Source organism: Pelobates fuscus, chromosome 1 (assembly GCF_036172605.1).
Source record: "Pelobates fuscus isolate aPelFus1 chromosome 1, aPelFus1.pri, whole genome shotgun sequence".
NCBI lineage: Eukaryota > Metazoa > Chordata > Amphibia > Anura > Pelobatidae > Pelobates > Pelobates fuscus.
Window position 1 is genome coordinate 449,960,196 of NC_086317.1, and position 20,524 is coordinate 449,980,719.

At 39.4% G+C, this 20,524-nt stretch overlaps 1 protein-coding gene across 1 annotated transcript in view; it reads right to left on the reverse strand.

The window, feature by feature from the left end:
• The window catches only part of DYNC2H1 (dynein cytoplasmic 2 heavy chain 1), a 330,703-nt gene that overhangs the window by 273,205 nt on the left and 36,974 nt on the right, over positions 1-20,524 (reverse strand). Inside the window, exons 19-28 of the mRNA XM_063430335.1 lie at positions 19,120-19,235; positions 16,726-16,853; positions 12,668-12,817; positions 10,814-11,019; positions 9,438-9,593; positions 8,737-8,851; positions 7,415-7,585; positions 5,520-5,902; positions 504-636; positions 208-325 (exon numbers count right to left, since the gene is read on the reverse strand). Of these exons, the coding sequence (XP_063286405.1) occupies positions 208-325; positions 504-636; positions 5,520-5,902; positions 7,415-7,585; positions 8,737-8,851; positions 9,438-9,593; positions 10,814-11,019; positions 12,668-12,817; positions 16,726-16,853; positions 19,120-19,235 (1,676 nt within the window). The remainder of the gene's footprint in view (positions 1-207; positions 326-503; positions 637-5,519; positions 5,903-7,414; positions 7,586-8,736; positions 8,852-9,437; positions 9,594-10,813; positions 11,020-12,667; positions 12,818-16,725; positions 16,854-19,119; positions 19,236-20,524) is intronic.

A 20,524-nucleotide genomic window follows, 5' to 3' on the forward strand; every position in this document is an offset into this window, starting at 1 on the left:
CAGTGTCAATTTAATGTCAAAATAGAGTTTTCTATAACTTCTCTTGCATTCATATATTCAAACTTCAGCCTCACTTTAGTATTTTCTTCAAATACCATAAAACTTTTTAGTATATTGATTTTCCCCAATATTGTCATCTGCAAGATTCTACACGTCCAAGAAAATCTCATATCACACCATATGCTATAAATAACTGTAGAATTTTACCAGCAAAAAGTTTTTTCAGGTGAGACTGGATTACTGCAGGGTTAGTGGACTGTCCCAGTATCTCTAAGAGATCATCATCTCCAATGAAATAAAATCGTGGAAAAGCTGATCGTTTCTCCTATAAAACAACAAGAAAAAGAAAAAGAAAAATGACAGGGGAAGTTTGATTATGATCAAATAGATAAAGAGCTTGTTTAAAAAATAAAGTAATTCCCTAAAAACAATAAAAATTGTTAAATTGAAAATAAAACAATAACAATTGTCAAATTGAAAAAAAATGTAAGTAATTACCATACCTCTAAAAATTCATTCAAGGATTTCTGGCACCTCTGAAGTTGATCAAGTATGGTGATCAAAGAATTTCTTATTCCAGCCCTTGACGTTAGTAATGTTACTCTATCATCCTTCTTGATATCGGACATTATTGAGCTAAAGGGAAAGGACACGGTAGTATTTGATTAATTCTTCAGATACAATTTGTAGAATGACCATTAGGAGCCTCTACTTTGGGAAAAAAATGTATTAAAGATGGACAGATACTCATTGCTTTTCAAAACTACTACTCTAGACAGATCAATGAGGATTCTTTAGTTATCAGGATAAAGATCCCCTGTATTCAGACCTACCATTATTCACCACTATAGATTATTAAATATGTAGTTTTAAACTATGGCTAATCAGATGGATTGTGGACAATGACTAGGATAGTTTTCTTCAAAATGTTGTGCGTGTAAGATATTTTTTTATGGATCACCATTTATGTGCTTAAAACTTAAGACGGGTTTTTTTTTTATTACCAAAATACAGAATATTTCAACTGAATGTTATTTACAGTTTATTTATTACCCATAATACTATGATACTGTTAAATATGTAAAAAAAAAAAAAAAACAACAACAAAAACCACTGATATAGATCCAATGTGATCTTTGTTATATTCAGGGGAGCCCAAACTGTTACAAGTGCACTTGGAGGAGCGTGAATTAGACACCCGATGCGTGTTGGTAATCAAAATAAGCCTCTGTCATTTATTTATCAGTATATGTTTTTATACATTAAAAAGTAAGTGCTTCTGTGCAAATACTTATAGAACAGTAGTAGGAAGGGAGTGAAAGGGTGAAAGGAGTACAGATAAGACATAGAGATGGACGTCATGTACATATAACAGATGAGTTGCGGGAAAGAGAAGGAACAGACTGATTTAGGAGAGACAGCTCAGGTGGGTCTATCTGCTCCCGGAACTAGACATATATGGTCTTAAATGTAATTTTAAGCATTAAGCATTTCCTGAGTCCAAGTTAGCCAATTTTAATATAGGCTATCTAATAAGACACCTATAAGCTTGAACCTTGGAATCAAAGTAAATTCTTTCACAACCCCTACCAATTTTCTACACCTTTGCTAAAAAGGAAACCAAAATCAACAGTAACATTCCAAATTGTATTTATTCTCATTACTTTAAAACATTATATAATGAAACTGCATTAGCAAATATCTGTTATCCTGATCTATGAAAATAGTTTACAATGCAGCTCATCCGAAAGTCATGGCCCAATGCCACTTGTGAAGTTTCATATTCCTGCAGGACTTCACATGGGGGGAGTGGTGGTATCAAATGTCTTCAGGTGGAGCAGTCGGAAGCAAAAGGCTGTAAAAGCATTATGGGAGATATAGTCCAAACATCTGGGGTGCCTAAGGTTGCCTACCCTTGTCCTAGGGTCTTGATGTTACTGGACTCCAACGTAATGGTATTTATTGTATGGTCTTCAGTGTGGTTCTGTGGAAAAACCTGTATGTTGTTCACACCAGTGGCGTACATACCAGGGTCGCAGGGGTCGCGGCTGCGACCGGGCCCGGCCCACCAGGGGGCCCGGCCGCCCCTGCGACCCGGTATGTACCCACAGGGCCAGCCTCTTCTGCTGGGGGGCCCAGGAGCCGGCCACCTCCGGGCCCCCCGAGGCTGGCCCTGCTGTCACCCGGCTGGCGGGCGCGCGAGGGAGCACTGTCCCCTGAGTGCTCCCTCTTCAGCTCCCTCGCGCACCGCACTGAAACCGGAGCCGGAAGATGACGTCATCTTCCGGCTCCGGTATCAGTACGCGGCGCGCGAGGGAGCTGAAGAGGGAGCACCCAGGGGACAGTGCTCCCTCGCGCGCCCGCCAGCCGGGTGACAGCAGGGCCAGCAACACCACTGGACCCCAGGGAATCCCCCCAGCTCTCACACAGGTAAGGAGGCTGGGGGGATTAAATTTAAAAAAAAACCAGAAAAAACGTGTGTGTGTGTTTAGTGAGTGTGTGTGAGTGTGTGTTAGTGTGTGTTAGTGTTAGTGAGTGTGTTAGTGTTAGTGAGTGTGTTCGTGTTAGTGAGTGTGTGTGTTAGTGTTAGTGAGTGTGTTAGTGAGAGTGGTAGTGAGTGAGTGTGTTAGTGAGAGTGTTAGTGAGAGTGTTAGTGAGTGTGTTAGTGTTAGTGAGTGTGTTAGTGTTAGTGAGTGTGTTAGTGTTAGTGAGTGTGTTAGTGAGAGTGTGAGTGAGTGTGTTAATGTGAGTGTGTTAGTGTTAGTGAGTGTGTTAATGCGAGTGTGTTAGTGAGTGTGTGAGTTAGTGAGTGAGTGAGTGTGTGTGTTAGTGAGTGTGTTAATGTTAGTGAGTGTGTTAGTGTTAGTGTGAGTGTGTTAGTTTGTGTTAGTGTGTGTGTGTGTGTGTGTTAGTGAGAGTGTGTTAGTGTTAGTGTTAGTGTGAGTGTGTTAGTGTGAGTGTGTTAGTGAGTGTGTTAGTGTGAGTGATTGTGTTAGTGATTGTGTTAGTGAGTGTGTTAGTGTGAGTGTGTTAGTGTGAGTGTGTTAGTGAGTGTGTTAGTGAGTGTGTTAGTGAGTGTGTTAGTGAGTGTGTTAGTGAGTGTGTTAGTGAGTGTGTTAGTGAGTGTGTTAGTGTGAGTGTGTTAGTGTGAGTGTGTTAGTGTGAGTGTGTTAGTGTGAGTGTGTTAGTGAGTGTGTTAGTGAGTGTGATAGTGTTAGTTTGTGTTAGTGTTAGTTTGTGTGTGTGTTAGTTTGTGTGTGTGTTAGTGAGTGAGTGTGAGTGAGTGTGTGTGAGTGAGTGTGTGTGAGTGAGTGTGAGTGAGTGTGTGTGAGTGAGTGTGTGTGAGTGAGTGTGTGTTAGTGAGTGTGTGTTAGTGAGTGTGTGTTAGTGAGTGTGTGTTAGTGAGTGTGTTAGTGAGTGTGTTAGTGAGTGTGTTAGTGTGAGTGATTGTGTTAGTGAGTGTGTTAGTTTTAGAGTGTGTTAGTGTTAGTGTGTGTGTCTGTTACTGAGTATGTTTGTGTGCGTCTGTCACTGAGTGTGTGTCTGTCAGTAAATGTGTGCGTCTGTTCATGAGAGTGTGTGTGTGTGTGTGTGTCTAAAGCACTTACCTTTCTCCAGCGCCGGGCTCCCTTGGCGCTGGGGATCTCTCCGTCCCGATCCGCCTCTCAGCTCCGAATGCACATGCGTGGCAAGAGCCACGCGCGCATTCAAACCGCCCATATAGGAAAGCATTACTCAATGCTTTCCTATGGACGTTCAGCGTCTTCTCACTGTGATTTTCACAGTGAGAATCGCAGAAAATCCTCTAGCGGCTGTCAATGAGACAGCCACTAGAGATGGATTAACCCTCAGTGAAACATAGCAGTTTCTCTGAAACTGCTATGTTTTCAGCTGCAGGGTTAAAACTAGAGAGACCTGGCACCCAGACCACTTCATTGAGCTGATTTGATCTGGGTGTCTGTAGTGGTCCTTTAACCCCTTAAGGACCAAACTTCTGGAATAAAAGGGAATCATGACGTGTCAGACATGTCATGTGTCCTTAAGGGGTTAAGTGTATGTGTTTATGCATGTGTTGCGGCCCCAGCCCGCGCAGAGTAAGCGCGGGGGGGGGGGGCCCACAGATCAGTTTTCGCACCGGGGCCCCATGGGTTGTGTGTACGCCACTGGTTCACACCACTATTCATTACTTGAAAAAGGTGTTTGTTAAAAGTGCATCTGGCTGATCAGGGCCTTTTCTAATTACTTTCTGACTAGAAGCCGTGTTTTATTTATTTAAATTAAATAAAGCTCAGTCTTTCACATGTCAGACAAAGCCACATATTTTTCTATAAATGTTATCTCCCAACTAATGGCATCAACCCTCAGAAATATGAAAACCAGAGGTGATCATGCTAGGAATCGCACTTGTGACTAACATTGTGAAGCTAGAGTCCTTCCATTATTATTATTATTATTATTATTATTATTTATATAGCGCCAACAAATTCCGCAGCGCTGTACAATGGGTGGACTAACAGACACATAATTGAGATCAGACCACTGGACGTACAGGAACAATCCTGTACATGATGAAACAGGCCACAAATCCAAGCTGACAGTCCAACTTCTACTTAAAACTTAAATCATTTATGCAAGCTTCCTATAAAATATTCAGATGAGGTATACAGTGCCATTTAAAGGGTATCGTAAACGGAGGGAATTATTGAAATGCTTGCCTGCAAGGTAACAGTGTAACGTCTGCATCTTAACTCAATCTAGAATCAATAGATTTAGTAACATTGCAGCTCTGCAAATCATTATTATGAGAAACAGGAAGGCTAAAAATATTCCCAAATGAGAAATAAGCTGAATGTGCTGCTTGCTTGATTGATATAACCTTTTCTGATTCTTCCTGTAAGTGGATAAGTAGAGCTAGGATTTAAGGTTATATTCATTGTGACAAATTTATATAGCATCTACGGAACCAGCATGGGCAAATTCCAAAACAAGCCAGGGATCCATACACAGAGAAAATGTATACTATACAAAAAGACATCAGGAGCCAACAGTTCCAAACTTGGAGCCATGGCTTCCTCACTTCCAGGGTTCACATGCTAAAGTTTTTTCCTTAATCTCAAACATGGGAGTAACCACCAGTGTCTCATCTCAATCTAGATTTGGATATAAAGAAATGTTCAGCAACAGTCTGAGTACCCCTTGTTATACGGTTTAGTAGTTCTCTATACATGCTGTATTTGGTCATGTCGGGACATCCTGATAACATGCCCTATTTTCTAAGGATCAATGGTTTAGAACTTTATCTCCGATATTGGGGTACCGTGATGCAACTATATGGCCATATGGTTTAAATACCCATAATATTTTTTTGCTCAGAAAGGTGTTTTAAAGTGACCTTGTAAGATTTAAGACTGGATTTTTTTTTTTTGTGTGCGCTGCTACCTTAATCTGTATTTAACTTCAGAACTTTAATCAAATCAAACTTCAGCTTTTTGTCTTTATTTGTAGTTGGCTTTACATACCGAAAGTCTTCGTCGACCCTATTAAAGCGAGCTTGTTCTCTTGGAAGAGCGCCACGACCAAAGATGGGCTCCAGATATACCCATTTTCTCTGTATCTGGTTTAAGTTTTGCAGGTATTCGTCCAACTCCGCAAGCTTCTTCTGCCAAATAGACACTTTATCCTCGAATCCTTTGTAATAAGGTGAATCCTTTAGAGACTGAAGAAGGCAACGGTTATCTCCAACTTGATTCACTATGTCTTTCCAATCCTTGATGAGCTTTATTGTACGTCCCTGGCTATCCTCATAATCGGTTAACGTAAAGACAGCAGCAGCTCCCCAAAGATCAAGCTCCCGTAGAGCCTCTCGGATTGTAACTTCACCCTGAGCCCGACTGTTTAGGTCCTGTTCAAAAATACATGATCATTTTAGGTTTCATTGAGAAAAATGACAATCCATAGTGCTTATGCATCTCAACAGTATGCAATGCTTTTATGTGTTGATCTACACAGATTGTATACACATATGAAAACATGAAGATCACATAGTGCGTAAAACATCCTTTAAGCCATATCTGGACAGGAATACTAATAATTATTAAATATTTTACATGTACGACTTATTTTGTGTGCAATCCAAACATTCACCACACTCTTAATATAACAATGGGTAAGGAAATTCTAGACAAACATTCAGTATTCTTCCTTCTATTGTTTATGTGACTATGATTGCTATTCCTGATTAGAAGTAAGATAATTCTTATAAAGCATACTTCAGGAAAATGAAAAGATGTGGAAAAAAAGAACAGAAGATTACAGGGTAAGATGACGTGGGGCTATAAATAATGTATGGCACATGAAAGAAGAGACAGAAAACAGGATTAAGGAGATATAACAAGAGTGAGAGATCACAGATCTGGATATGACGACAGCTTTTTATAGGGATAGGGCTGATCTAGATGTGGAAATAAAACTAATGGGAAGAGATAATTGGTGGATATTGTATGTGATGTGATAGGAATACATTAGGACTAGTCGGGCATAAGACAGAGTTCGCAGGCAGTGCAGGAACACCTTTCACCAAATTTCAGCAGTAGTGTACGGTGTAACAGGGTTATTTACTAAGGTGAGAATTCAAAGTGAATTTCAAATTTAAGACCAGATTAGCTGAAATGAAAGTATATCTGAATTAGAAAACATTTCCAGTTCAGCTGGTTTTGACCTTAGATTTGAAATTCCCTTTGAATTTACTTTAAATTCTCCCGTTAGTGAATAACCTTGGAAATAGAAACACTAAAGGTCCCTTTGAGAGAGGCAAGATATGGGTAGAACCTGTAAATTGTGTGTGTACGTTTAAAGGGACACTATAGTCACCTGAACAACTTTAGCTCAATGAAGCAGTTTTGGTGTATAGAACATGCCCCTGCAGCCTCACTGCTCAATCCTCTGCCATTTAGGAGTTAAATCCCTTTGTTTATGAACCTTAGTCACACCTCCCTGCATGTGACTTGCACAGCCTTCCATAAACACTTCCTGTAAAGAGAGCCCTATTTAGGCTTTCTTTATTGCAAGTTCTGTTTAATTAAGATTTTCTTATCCCCTGCTAATGAAAGTTCAATTGAGAGATTGAGATACAATTATTTAAGGTAAATTACATCTGTTTGAAAGTGAAACCAGTTTTTTTTTTCATGCAGGCTCTGTCAATCATAGCCAGGGGAGGTGTGGCTAGGGCTGCATAAACAGAAACAAAGTGATTTAACTCCTAAATGACAGTGAATTGAGCAGTGAAATTGCAGGGGAATGATCTATACACTAAAACTGCTTTATTTAGCTAAAGTAATTTAGGTGACTATAGTGTTCCTTTAATAATGCAACCGATTTACCGATAAAATAAAAAAACAGATTGACATATACTCACTTTGAGTTCCGAAGCTTTAGATACAATAACATCAGCCACTTTCAGTAGATCTCCAAATAAAAGCTTCTCTAAAGTTGTTCCTTTTGGAAGGCCAAGCAGCCTGAAGAGATCTAACCAGTGATCCTGAGATAGGTGTTCTCCACGTACATACTTCAGGACAGGAATAACATTCTAACATAAATGAAAACATAGAAAGGTTAGCAAACGGTTTGACTACTTATATTTGGGGGCACCAGGTCATTCCTGACACCAGCCATAACCATAACCAGTACAACGTGGTGCTTGTAGTGTGTCTTTAAATCATATTTTGTATAATATGGCAAATGTTTGACATCTAAAGTTACATAATAGCTACACAAGAAATGAAAGCGCAAAATCTAAAGACAAAAAAAAAGAAAGAAAAAAATGACAGGTTTTTTACCCAATACAATTGTATTAGCCGATAGGAAATTGGTTAATGTTTCAGCTGCTTGAACAAGTTCTCTTTATTTTTCTAAAGTATTACACTTCTAATTGTGTGCTTTTATATATTATTAATTTTTTTTTTTTTTTTTTTTAAGAAAAAATTGTATTTCATAATTGTATGTATTGTGTAGAACTGCCTGTATATGTGCTGACTCCAACAGATATGAACCTCAATAGTTATTAAAAGTTATATATTATACACATAGTTGAAGAGCAACAAGCAATGAATCGAGATTAATATTGTTTTTTTCTGGTAGTTAGAGTTCTAGTATAATATCGTAGGAAATTATTAAGTTATTCTTAATAGAGATATGATTATTTATAAGCGATCTGGGCGATTGGTTACATTAGTTGTTACTGTCTGCGGTAAGATGACATCTTCCAGTAGCTTTAGAGTGCCAATTGGACAAATGTTCCTAGCAAATATTAACTTTGCACACAAGAAAATAATGGTGTCTGAAAATCATACATATTTTTTAAAGGTATTTAAATCAATACCCTTTTGGAGTCGAGTTTAATTAGCTCTTTTCAAGCAGGGTTATTTTCTAATGTGAGCACCGTTGGGAATTCAAGGGAATATCAAATTTAAGACCAAAGCAGCTGAACAGGAACCATAGCTGAATTAAAGAATGGTTTCCGGTTTGCCTATTTTGGTCTTAAGTATGACATTCACATTGAATTCCTGACAATTCTTACTTTAGTGAATAACGCTCTAAAAATAAAATTTTAGAAAGTCTGATAGCTAACACAGTATGAATGTGATTTTAACCACTGCTTAAAATATATGAATTTTTTTAGCGGAAAGTGATTTTTTTTTTTTTTTTTTAAATAAAATCTCTACTGTATCTTATCAGTACCTTATATCTGTCAATATCTTTCTGTAACTTAACAGTCATTGTAGTATGTTCTTCCATTTTCCGTAATTTCTCGTGCCAGGTTAATAAATATTCTTCAAAACCATAATACTTAGTCCTAGTAATGAGAAAAGCAAGTTCGGATGCAAATAAGGCAATTCTATGAAAACCGGAGTAGGACTCAAGTAATAATGTTTGGTCCAAATCAGGCAGTCTCACTTTTGTTTTGTATCATATTATATACACTATACATATATACATGCACACAGAACAAAAAAAAACACCCAACTAAAGAGTTTGAGAGGATAAGAAAAATAAAATCAGGGTTTTATATATGGACAAACATAAGCCATGATTTAATATTTTTGGGATATTAAAAAAATAAGGATATTTTTGTTTGTTCTCTAAAAAACTTTACTGGGGGGATTTTTTTATATGTGAATATTTACTAATTAGCTGAACATCACATTTATTATCTCTTTATTGTAAAAATACTTTACGATCCTGCTATTGGACAAGTGACGACGTCCTTTTATGATTATTTTACCCCACCTTCCTTCAGACATATTTCAGTGACAATATTCAGAAAACTTCCATAAACTATACTATAGAAATGGATATCAGATATGTAATTTTACTTCTGAAGAATAGACGGTTACCTCCCATCTATGAAGGAGGACATACATAGTCTATCAGAGGCATACCTGAAAGAGATCCAGTCTTCCTTTGCTCTCTCATTCAATCCTTTATGAAACTCCTCATACAAGGACCATGTATTTGAACAGCCCTCAATATCTTTACGGACTTCATCTGCTAGTGAGAAATCAGGAGCTTCCAGGTCAAAATGCAGACAGTCTTCACTGAAATAGTAGAAACAAGAAATGTACTGAGATAGTGTCATGACAGCAATTAAGCTCAACGCAAGCAAATATTTCAGCCAAGAGTCATATTCTTCTCAATCTGTGCTGTACTTTTAAAATTTTTAAATCTAAACATTTAAAATACGGCTGTGATCTAGAAAATTGGCAACGTCAACACAGTCCAAATGTCAGGAACCCAGGCAGAAGGTTCAAGAGTGGTAAGATAACCCGAGGGTTGGGTATCCAGGTAAACTAACAGAAGGTAACCAAGTGTTTACTTAAAACTGCACAGAACAACTGAGCAATGATAGCAGCTGTTCTGTGTTTAAACAGGGCGCGTATAAGAGATCACACACTGCCCGACAAGCCTCTAAACTGCCCCTTGATGTGGAGACTGTTAGGGAGCTTGGGGTTACCATGGAAACCAGGGCAAAGTGCCCTGTCTTTAGCTGCGTGAACTGGGTTGTCCTGTGGCATATTCCTGTGGCAAGAGTTCTAATACTAGAAGATAAAATTGGAGGGCTTGAGTATTTGCCTTCAATCCAGTATACCAGTAATGCGGTTTAATGAATAAATGCCTTATTATTGATTTATGCACAGGTCAGTGTAATGACTTGATGGAAACACAGTGATACAAAGGACTGGGGGTGCTCGAATTGGGGAAAGTATATATAAAAGGAACAAAAGAGAGTAATTGTAAAGGAATGGATACACATTCTTGAGACGAAAACAAAAAATGATTGTGGATAGTTACTAATCAATAGGGACAAAGGGAACTCATAGTGTGGACTGAGGACACAGAAAAGTATTGTTATTAGGGGACAGTATTAATATTACAAACAAAGAAGGATAGTGGGGAGAGTACGCAGAGGGGACAATGTAGTGTGCATATTATGCAGACTCGGAAGGGTATTGAATTTAGGAAGATAAAGGAATGCACTAAGTAGAGTATTCATAGAAGAGGATACATGGGTTCCTCTAATACAAAAGGTCAAGGACAAGGCTGCCTAGCAGGTAATTTGGCATTGCCTCAGACCCGTACGATCAAGAGCAATTATCTCTCTTTGCTCTTTGCCATAAAAATTCTCTCTCTTCTTCTCGAGGCTTTACTGACCTTTATAGTTTGAAATTTGGCATTCTGCTGAAACGTCATGCAAGATATTTATTATGATACCAAATAAATAATATATATACATATTTAATTACGACATAGCACTTACAGCAACTTCGTCTTTGTTACTTCAAGCTCATCAAACTCTAATTTCTTTTCTTTGATCGACAGAGCACTCTTCTCCAAAATATCTTCCTGACCTGTTTCAATAATGTCCTCATTTGGTTTAAACTGGTCCCAGCGGGCTTTGAATTTTTCTAGTTCCTGTGTGTATATCTGTACCCTGGATTTCACATTGTCCTTCATTATTTCAATCTGTAGAGAGGTTTAGAGGAAAATAAACAGGCGTATCTATTTTAACTTCGGTACTTTCCATACTTGTTTAATGTAACGTAATTAACCCCTTAAGGACCAAACTTCTGGAATAAAAGGGAATCATGACATGTCACACATGTCATCTGTCCTTAAGGGGTTAAAGCAACAATAGTAGCAAAGTTGAGTAGAACAAAAAGGAAATAAAATCGTATGATACTGAACATGTGTTATTGATTTTGTACTTAATCCTTTATGAAAGAAATACCCCCTTATCACCAAACAGCTTAACAAAGCAGTTTTGGTGTATAGATTATGCCCCTGCGGTCTCACTGCTCAATTTTCTGCCATTTCGGAGTTACATAATTTGGTTTCTGTTTATGCAGCCCTACCCAATCGCCCCTGGCTGTGACTGACAGAGCCTCGATGTAAAATTGGTTCCATTTTCAATCACGAGTGACAGCACAATTTTTTTTTCTTTTAGAAGCTTTTGACCTCCTGCTCTGTTAACCGAACCTTAGTCACACAAAGGTTGCTCCTGCAGGCTTTTAACAAAGCAAGAGATAATACATTCTAAATTAAAAAGACTGTGAAACAACGGAAGTTTAGAAACATAGTAACATAGAATGTGACGGCAGATAAGAATCATTAGTCTCTTATAACTAGGATAGCTTTATGCCTATCCCACACATGCTTAAACTCATCCACTACCACTTCAGCTGGAAGGCTATTCCATGAATCCACTACCCTCTCAGTTAAGTAATCTGAAATAATTACCTCTAAATCCCTTTCCTAAGATGTTGAGGTTAGGATTGTATCAAATATTCTATACTCTGCCCTTGTCTTTTTACACCCAAGATGAATTATCCACTTATGCACTTATCCAGACTTAGAGCTGCAATGTGCACCAAGTGCAAAAGGGACACAGCACCCAGACCATTTCAATGAGCTGAAGTGGTCTGGGTGCCTATAGCATATTTTTAAATAGATTTAAAAAAAATAATGAAAAGAAAATCATAGAAGCATACTGATTCTCTTCTGTTTGCATTTTTAGGGAATTTTCTTTCTAAAGTTTGAAGTTCCAGGATATAGAATAAAATCTTTGAATATGTAACACACTTTTGTTCATATGGTGGTTTAGAGTTTCAATAACAGCCACAGCTTGCAGAAAACGTCATGTAGGAGACTTCATGTAGGATTCTGTCGAGGACAGGCGTGAATCATAAGGACATTTTTGGAGGTAGCAGAGCCAAAAATAAAAAACAATGTCCAACAGATGGCAATAAATGTCTATGGTATGCCACATTCTGTGGCTATGCATATTCCCATTCTAAAATATCTCAAGGAGTGATATTTAAAAGATACTCTGCACCCACTAACATGTATTCATTGTACGACTAACAAAATTGGAATAATGAGAAGGGAAGTTACTCTAGGGAGTAGTGGGCAGAGCGCATGCAAAAGGAAAATAGTTTTCCCTTCCCTCCCTCCCACTATCTTTAATTGTTGCCCTCCCACATCCCTATCCCATCCGATATTTTTTTTTTGTTTCCCCCACTGTCGTCCTCCTTCTTTACCTTCCTCTCGAAGTTTTAAAAGGCATGAACATTTATCTAAACCACCTCCCATTTTGTAAATAAGTGACAATCACCTGCTCTTTGATGATTAGCTGATGACTTTCCATCATTAATTCAAATTTATCCCACTTTGCTCGAAGATTGCTAATGGTATCTAACCCGCCTCCTGCAACAGAGCGTAGTAGCCGGTTTTTCTCTTCTGCTTCTTTAAATAAAGGCAATATCTGTAAAGTAAAAATAAATAAATAAATAAAAAAAGATATATATATATATTTACACATTTATAACATGTTTTCACTGTAATGCTCCCCAACTGAACAAAGTCAAAGCCTGGAATGTTAGGTGACCATTTGACTGTAACATATAGCTAATGGATGAGCCAGTTGCCTGTGGGAGCAGAAAAGAGACTCGAAGACAGAAAATGTAATATTTCTCCAAAGGAAAAGAAGTACCGTATTTTTCGCTCCATAAGACGCACTTTTTTTCCCCTCAAAAGTGAGGGGAAATGTCTGTGCGTCTTATGGAGCGAATATGATGCTTTACTTACCTGTCTTGCAGCGTTGGCCGGCAGCACAGGGCGCACCGCGGTAGTGGAACTTGAATTTCATGTTCCGGTTTCCGGCGGGACTGAAAGGAAGTGCGCACAAGCTGAGTGCGCACTTCCTTTCAGTCCCGCCGGAAACCGGAACATGAAATTCAAGTTCCACTACCGCGGTGCGCCCTGTGCTGCCGGCCAACGCTGCAAGACAGGTAAGTAATTATAGGACAAGGGGAGGGGGACAGTATGGGAGGGGGATGAAGTCTATGGGGAGGGAGGGGGATGAAGTCTATGGGGAGGGAGGGGGATGAAGTCTATGGGGAGGGAGGGGGATGAAGTCTATGGGGAGGGAGGGGGATGAAGTCTATGGGGAGGGGGGGATGGAAGTCTATGGGGAGGGGTGGGGATGGAAGTCTATGGGGAGGGGTGGGGGTGGAAGTCTATGGGGAGGGGGGGATGGAAGTCTATGGGGAGGGGGGGGATGAAAGTCTATGGGGAGGGGGGGGATGAAAGTCTATGGGGAGGGGGGGGATGAAGTCTATGGGGAGGGGGGGGATGAAGTCTATGGGGAGGGGGGGGATGAAGTCTATGGGGAAGGGGGGATTGAAGTCTATGGGGAAGGGGGGATTGAAGTCTATGGGGAGGGGGGGATTGAAGTCTATGGGGAGGGGGGGATGAAGTCTATGGGGAGGGGGGGGATGAAAGTCTATGGGGAGGGGGGGATGAAAGTCTATGGGGAGGGGGGGGATGAAGTCTATGGGGAGGGGGGGGGATGAAGTCTATGGGGAGGGGGGGATGAAGTCTATGGGGAGGGGGGGGATGAAGTCTATGGGGAGGGGGGGATGAAGTCTATGGGGAAGGGGGGATTGAAGTCTATGGGGAAGGGGGGATTGAAGTCTATGGGGAAGGGGGGATTGAAGTCTATGGGGAGGGGGGGATGAAGTCTATGGGGAGGGGGTGGGTGAAGTCTATGGGGAGGGGGTGGGTGAAGTCTATGGGGAGGGGGTGGGTGAAGTCTATGGGGAGGGGGTGGGTGAAGTCTATGGGGAGGGGGTGGGTGAAGTCTATGGGGAGGGGGTGGGTGAAGTCTATGGGGAGGGGGTGGGTGAAGTCTATGGGGAGGGGGTGGGTGAAGTCTATGGGGAGGGGGTGGGTGAAGTCTATGGGGAGGGGGTGGGTGAAGTCTATGGGGAGGGGGTGGGTGAAGTCTATGGGGAGGGGGTGGGTGAAGTCTATGGGGAGGGAGTGGATGAAGTCTATGGGGAGGGGGTGGGTGAAGACTATGGGGAGGGGGTGAGTGAAGACTATGGGAGAGAGGAGAAGACTATGGAAGGGGGGGACACTATGGGACAGGGGAGAAAAAAAATATTCTGTACAAACTGTCCCATAGTAAGAAACACTATGGGACAGTTTGTTCAGAATATTTTTTTTCTGGGTTTCTTCCTCTAAAAACTAGGTGCGTCTTATGGTGAGGTGCGTCTTATGGAGCGAAAAATACGGTAGATATCGCAAGGAAAATGGTTTGTGGAAAAAGAAATGACTATTTATATTATAGCACTGCAAAACAGGGATAAAGCACAACACTGGTAAAACACGATGATCTGACCAACACATGTTGTGCCCGTCATCGAATTTACTCATAGACAGGATATAGTTTGCATTTTTGAGAAACAGTCTGGCTCTTCTGTGTTTATATTGCCCACATCAAGTCTTTTAATAAAAAATACAGCAATACAGATACCCGTGGAGCCGACAATGAGAGCATACGTCCCAGGGGGGCAGGTAACACTCTATATGTGGCATCCATTTTCATATGTTAGACAAATCTCATTTGTTCTATAAGGCAGAACTTTTCATTTCTATTACCCCTGAGCCTGGCTGAATATTACACTACATCTTTTTAAGTCCAAATAGGAACCTGGTTTTCAATGTCTGGTGTTACCACTGTGTTTTGCATAATTCAATTATTGTTCTCTATTTCCCATTAATTAAAGTGTTACTTTTTCATTACATTGTTTTTTGTTTTTTTATCTACACTGCGTTATTAGGCACTGGTCACTTATTTTATTGAAAACATTAAATAAACATTAACTTTACTAGAATTCAGAGCCGGGCAAAGCTCTCCTCGATCACCACTGCTTCCCTCTGCTAGATCCAATCAAATGCCCCTCACAGAATATGACACATTCTGGACAATGTAAGGTAGAGTGGGGAGGATGCACATGAACAAGTGAGGGAGCGAGGGAGGAGACATACGGGCTTCTACATTGAGACGCACTCAAATTGCTGTCTGTCAACAAGTGCAGACCCTGATTACGTCTGTTGCCACCGCGCAGTGCATATGGATGACAAACTGACTTATTGCAAAGGGTTCTGGGGTGTGCCGGCGTGTGACTGGATGCCGGCACATAAGTGTAGGAAGCATTTCAAGTAGAAACACAGCACATACAGACTGTTTGTTCCATAACCACTTCTAAAAGCAGAAGTGGTTATGAAGGCTGAAGTAACCTGGTTACTGGTGTCTGCTGGGTGCAGAGTAAGATACTTACCTCAAGCTGTGCCTCGCAGCAGCTGCCATCTTCATCCTGCAGGTCAGTTGCCAGGAACCATGTCAGTGCTGTACTCTCGTAAATTAGTAAAAGTACAACACTAAGGTAAATGGTTAATCCCGCAAGAGCCTCCATAGACAATGCCTGAATCCCACAGCCGTCACTACGCTACTGGCATTGGACAAAAGTTGACGGCGGAGCTCTGCCTTTCATCAGCCTTTGTCAATCTCAGCCTTGTCCATAAGACAAAGTACTCACTGCTTTGCCTTATGGTATCTTTGGATTGAGTCGGAATTTCAGTGAAATTCCAACACAGTCTTCATCAGAATCTCATAAAGAATAAAGCTTTAGGAAAAAGTGAAAAGTGACAGACCCACTTTAAGGCTCACACAAACGAACTGTGTAAAAACAATGGAATAGTCCGGTGACATAACAGATAATGTACAAATAAAAGACCCATAGGGAATCCTAATATTGGATGCACACAGTTAGAAGATATTTTCCCTATTACACAGAATTTCATATGGATGCTCATGCAGGATACTTTAGTCTAATTATAGCCATTGATGAAAACGAATATGTATATCTAGCATCTTGCCTTTGAAAGTCTTATCTGGCCATTCTGCATGAATGGAGAGGCCTTCAAATGGATTTTATCTTGACTACTATTGGATGCCATGTGTTTTACATTAAAGCATACTATTGATAATTGTGATTTACTCTCCGTGAAATAATGAGATTTATTACTTGTCAATTCATAAATGGTGACAGTGAAGGCAAGAGCTACCAAGATAAAGCAAATATAATAAATGGCATTGCTTTTTTGCAAAGGTCCATGACAAATCAGGTCATACTTAATCCGTATTATTGAGAGTCTTGTTTAGTAAAAAGCTAAAGAAAATGATCTCCTAATAAGGCTTTACTTCGGCTGCCAGGGACAGATGGTGCTGTGAATGACATATATATAGGTCAGCAGAACAATGGGTTTGAGACAAAGTCCTATGACTGATTTGGTATCAGCAAACGATTACAAGTTTTTCTGCACCTCTGGTTTCCTGATTTTTAAGTCGCCATGTTTATTATTGGCTTCTCCAATTTCTTCAACACTCTGTGGGCGGCTGGACAATGTCTCCATTCCCTCGGTCACAAATGTGTCAATTTCATGCAAATTAACTAGAAAAGAAAAACAGATATACGCTTTAAAGAACAATGGAGAATCGGGCAATCTGGGTGCCAAGTGTCACAAAAACCTTTTTTGTGCCTGGGGGTAGGGTTCTACAGAATGAGAATTCACAAACAGAAAATAGGGCACTACACGGTTTTTATTTTTTTATATTTTTTTATTTTTTTATTTGAAGGACAATGACTCAGAGAAAAGGAGAAAAAAAACAAAAAATCCCTGGGAATATAATCACAGTCGAAAGGTCGTTAGTCACTTTGAATTGTTTGTCCCAGATAAGTTAAATAAAAGAATCATGCAAAAATATATATATATATATATATATATATATATATAAAAAAATATGTGATTAAAAAAAAAAATAAAAAAAATAAAAAAAAAAAAATTGGGGTTTCTTGCAATAAAATCTAACAAAAGGAATGTATTTAAAGGAACATTATAGCATTAGGGATATATAGTGTTAGGAACATGTATTCCTAACACTATAGTGTTCTAGCCACTAGAACACAAAAAGAGAGAAAAAACGTTTTTGTCTACCATTTTTCCAACACCCAGTCAAAGTCCTTGAAGCCAACAGATCCACCTCTCGCAACATTACCTTGTCTGCTGACTCTTCTTCAGCTTCTCATCCAATCAAATAATTCTCATAGAGCAAATGCTTCACATAGGGAAGCATTAAATCCAATGCTTTCCCGTGAACAGCATTTAAGGGCTCTCAAATTCTTATGGATGCTGAATGTCAAGTGACCAGGTGAAACTTGTAGTAGTAATAAAAGTAGTAGTGGAAGCACCCTGTAATGGCTGTCAGGAAGACTGCCACTAATGGTGTGTTCAAAGAGACACTCCACTGCCCAAATACAACAACAAAAACAATCACTGTTTAGAATATAAACCCCCAATGAAAACTTGCATGCATTTAATTATGCATTTCTTGTCAGGCTGTATCTAAAAACAACTTGCAAAGGCTGCAGATCTCTTGTCTGAAGCCTTTGCAAGCCCTTCCCTATTAACTCGACCCATACTTTCTGTGGCTGTCAAATCACAGGCTTCCTAATGTATCTCGATGAGAAGTCTTTATAAGGCAGCTGCTCTGAGTCATTTTTGGTCTTGTGAGTTTAACTCCACTGGGATAAACAACCAGGAAGATGACTTGTTGTCGGATTGAAAGCCAGGGGGTATAACAAAGTTAATTTATAAAAGTGTAACATTAAAATAAAAAAGGAAAAGGAAAAAAATATATACATTCTTCAAGTTGAAGTGTTTTAGGGCCCTGGAATGTCCCTTTAACTGTACAAAATGTATTGCATTGTAGGGTTAAAATTAAAAATCAATGGAAGTTTCCATCACAGTCAGAGTTACTCATGAAACCAGAAATTGATCAGTGACTTGTACCATTAAATGGACACTATAGTCTCCAAAACAACTTTAGCTTAATGAAGCAGGTCTGGTGTATAGATCATGCCCCTGCAGTCTCATTGTTCAGTTCTCTGCCACTTAGTAGTTGAATCACTTTGTTTATACAGCCCTAGACATACCTCTCTGCATGTGATTTACAGAGCCTTCTTAAACACTTCCTGTAAAGAGTCATCTAATGTTTATACTTCCTTTATTGCAAATTATGTTTAATTGAGAATTTCTTATCTCCTGCTCTGTTGATAGCTTTCTAGACCATGCAGGAGCCTCCTGTGTGTGAATAAAGTTCATGATGATACAAATGTTTAAAGCAAGTTTCTATCTGATTCAAAGAGAAGCCATTTTGTTTTCATGCAGACTGTATCAATCACAGCCAGGGGAGGTGTGGCAAGGACTGCATAAACAGGAATAAAAGTGATTAAACTCCTAAATGTCAGAGAATTAAGCAGTGAGACTTCAGAGTATCTGGTGTATCTTCAGAGTATTTGGTGTATCTGTACACCAAAACCGCTTAATTGAGCTAAAGTTGTTTTGGTGCCTATAGTATAGCCAAGCAAGGAAAATAGTCTAGTTTTAAAACTTATACGCACTGGGGACATACAGCTCATGCACATCAATCGCCGTGCTCCACTAATCCAATGCTTATCATAGAGAAGCATTGGGTTAAAATCTATAGACGTTATCCGAGTTTCTGGCTGACCGGAGACATTCCAAAATACTCTTTCAAGTGAATATTGAAACTGAATGAACTTAACCCACGAGCAAGCAAATTATATTCAGAAACGCTTAAACACATTCCAAGATAAACGACAAATGAATACATATTCTTAATATGTGCATACTTACCTTGGATTGATTTCCTCAGTGAGACGAGAAGGGAATCAAATAGCTTCTGAATGAGATCATCAATCATTGTCTTCACGGGATTGCAATTAATGGTCATGCAATCAACCTTAATAGTGCTGCAAAAAAATAGGATTATTATCACTAGGGAAGAGACGGCATGAAAGACATCTGAGAAGATGAGTTATTTTGTACAAAAGTTAATGGTATAAAAATGTACACATTTAAAGTGCAAATAATGTTAAGCAAACATGATACGATACAGTCACTCTTTGTAAGAAATAAAGCAGTATCAATGAATATGGAGAATTTGTGGCAGACAACTTATTTTTACGTTATAGTTTAAACCTGTACCTTAAGGACGTAGCAAAGAGTTATAAATGATTATAGTGATTGCAGTTCTGACTGCACGAGATAAAATTACAGATCGAGTCAATGACTAGAATTTTAAAACGCATGATCCTGCCATAGGGAATAAAATACACGAAAATAAGAAAGGAATGATTACATTATATTGCACCAAAGGTGTCATCCACTAAATAGGACGATGACACGGCCACCTCCATGTAGGCATGCATGTAGACTGCATATTATGTTGTTGCATTTTCCATTATGGTTTAAACCATGTACTTCCTTCAATTGTTTCCTCCTCACCTAAAGTGAATAGGTAGCCGAGTGCACAGGTCCAATAACCTTTTTAGGGAGATCCACAATCCCAGATAGTGAAGGTCCACTAGGCACTTGTACACCCGTGGCTTATTTGCAGCCTTCTTGGTCTATACTGCAGCTGCCGCCATGTGTAGATTTTAATAAAATTCAGTAGCTAAAAGTGACTACCATCAGTGGATGGGTTTTCAAACCTGTTGTTATTTTTTTTCCTGCTGACTGGCAAGGACATCTACTCGCGAACTACTCACAGTTTAGCAACTCGTTAATAAAGCACAGAAACACACGCCGTGTTAATTGTCACCATAGCAACAACACCGTGTCAGTAGAAAAGGCTCACCTTGAGCATGGGTACTTCACCATATTATTGGTCTTAGCAGGAGATAACGACAGCATATACAATGTGTTAAACTGTGATTTTGTGCTATGACACACATATCTATGTAGCATTTGAGGTTCTTTTCTATGTGAATTATTGTTTTAAATGGCATGTGCCTTACTTATAGAAATCATAGTTTTATGTCATAGGTCTGACCTCTACGTTTATTTCATTTCAGTTTGATATGGTTTAACATGTGTGGATGTGTGCTTTAAGGTTTCCAGTATAATTCTATATAAGGAACACGTATGTTTAGCTGTTAACTTCTTTGTACCAGGTAACAGGTGGTCGTTAAGTTTGAAGGGTTAGCTGTAGGTTTTAAAAGGTAGCCATCAGGTAGGAAACCCATCTCTGAATAGCAAT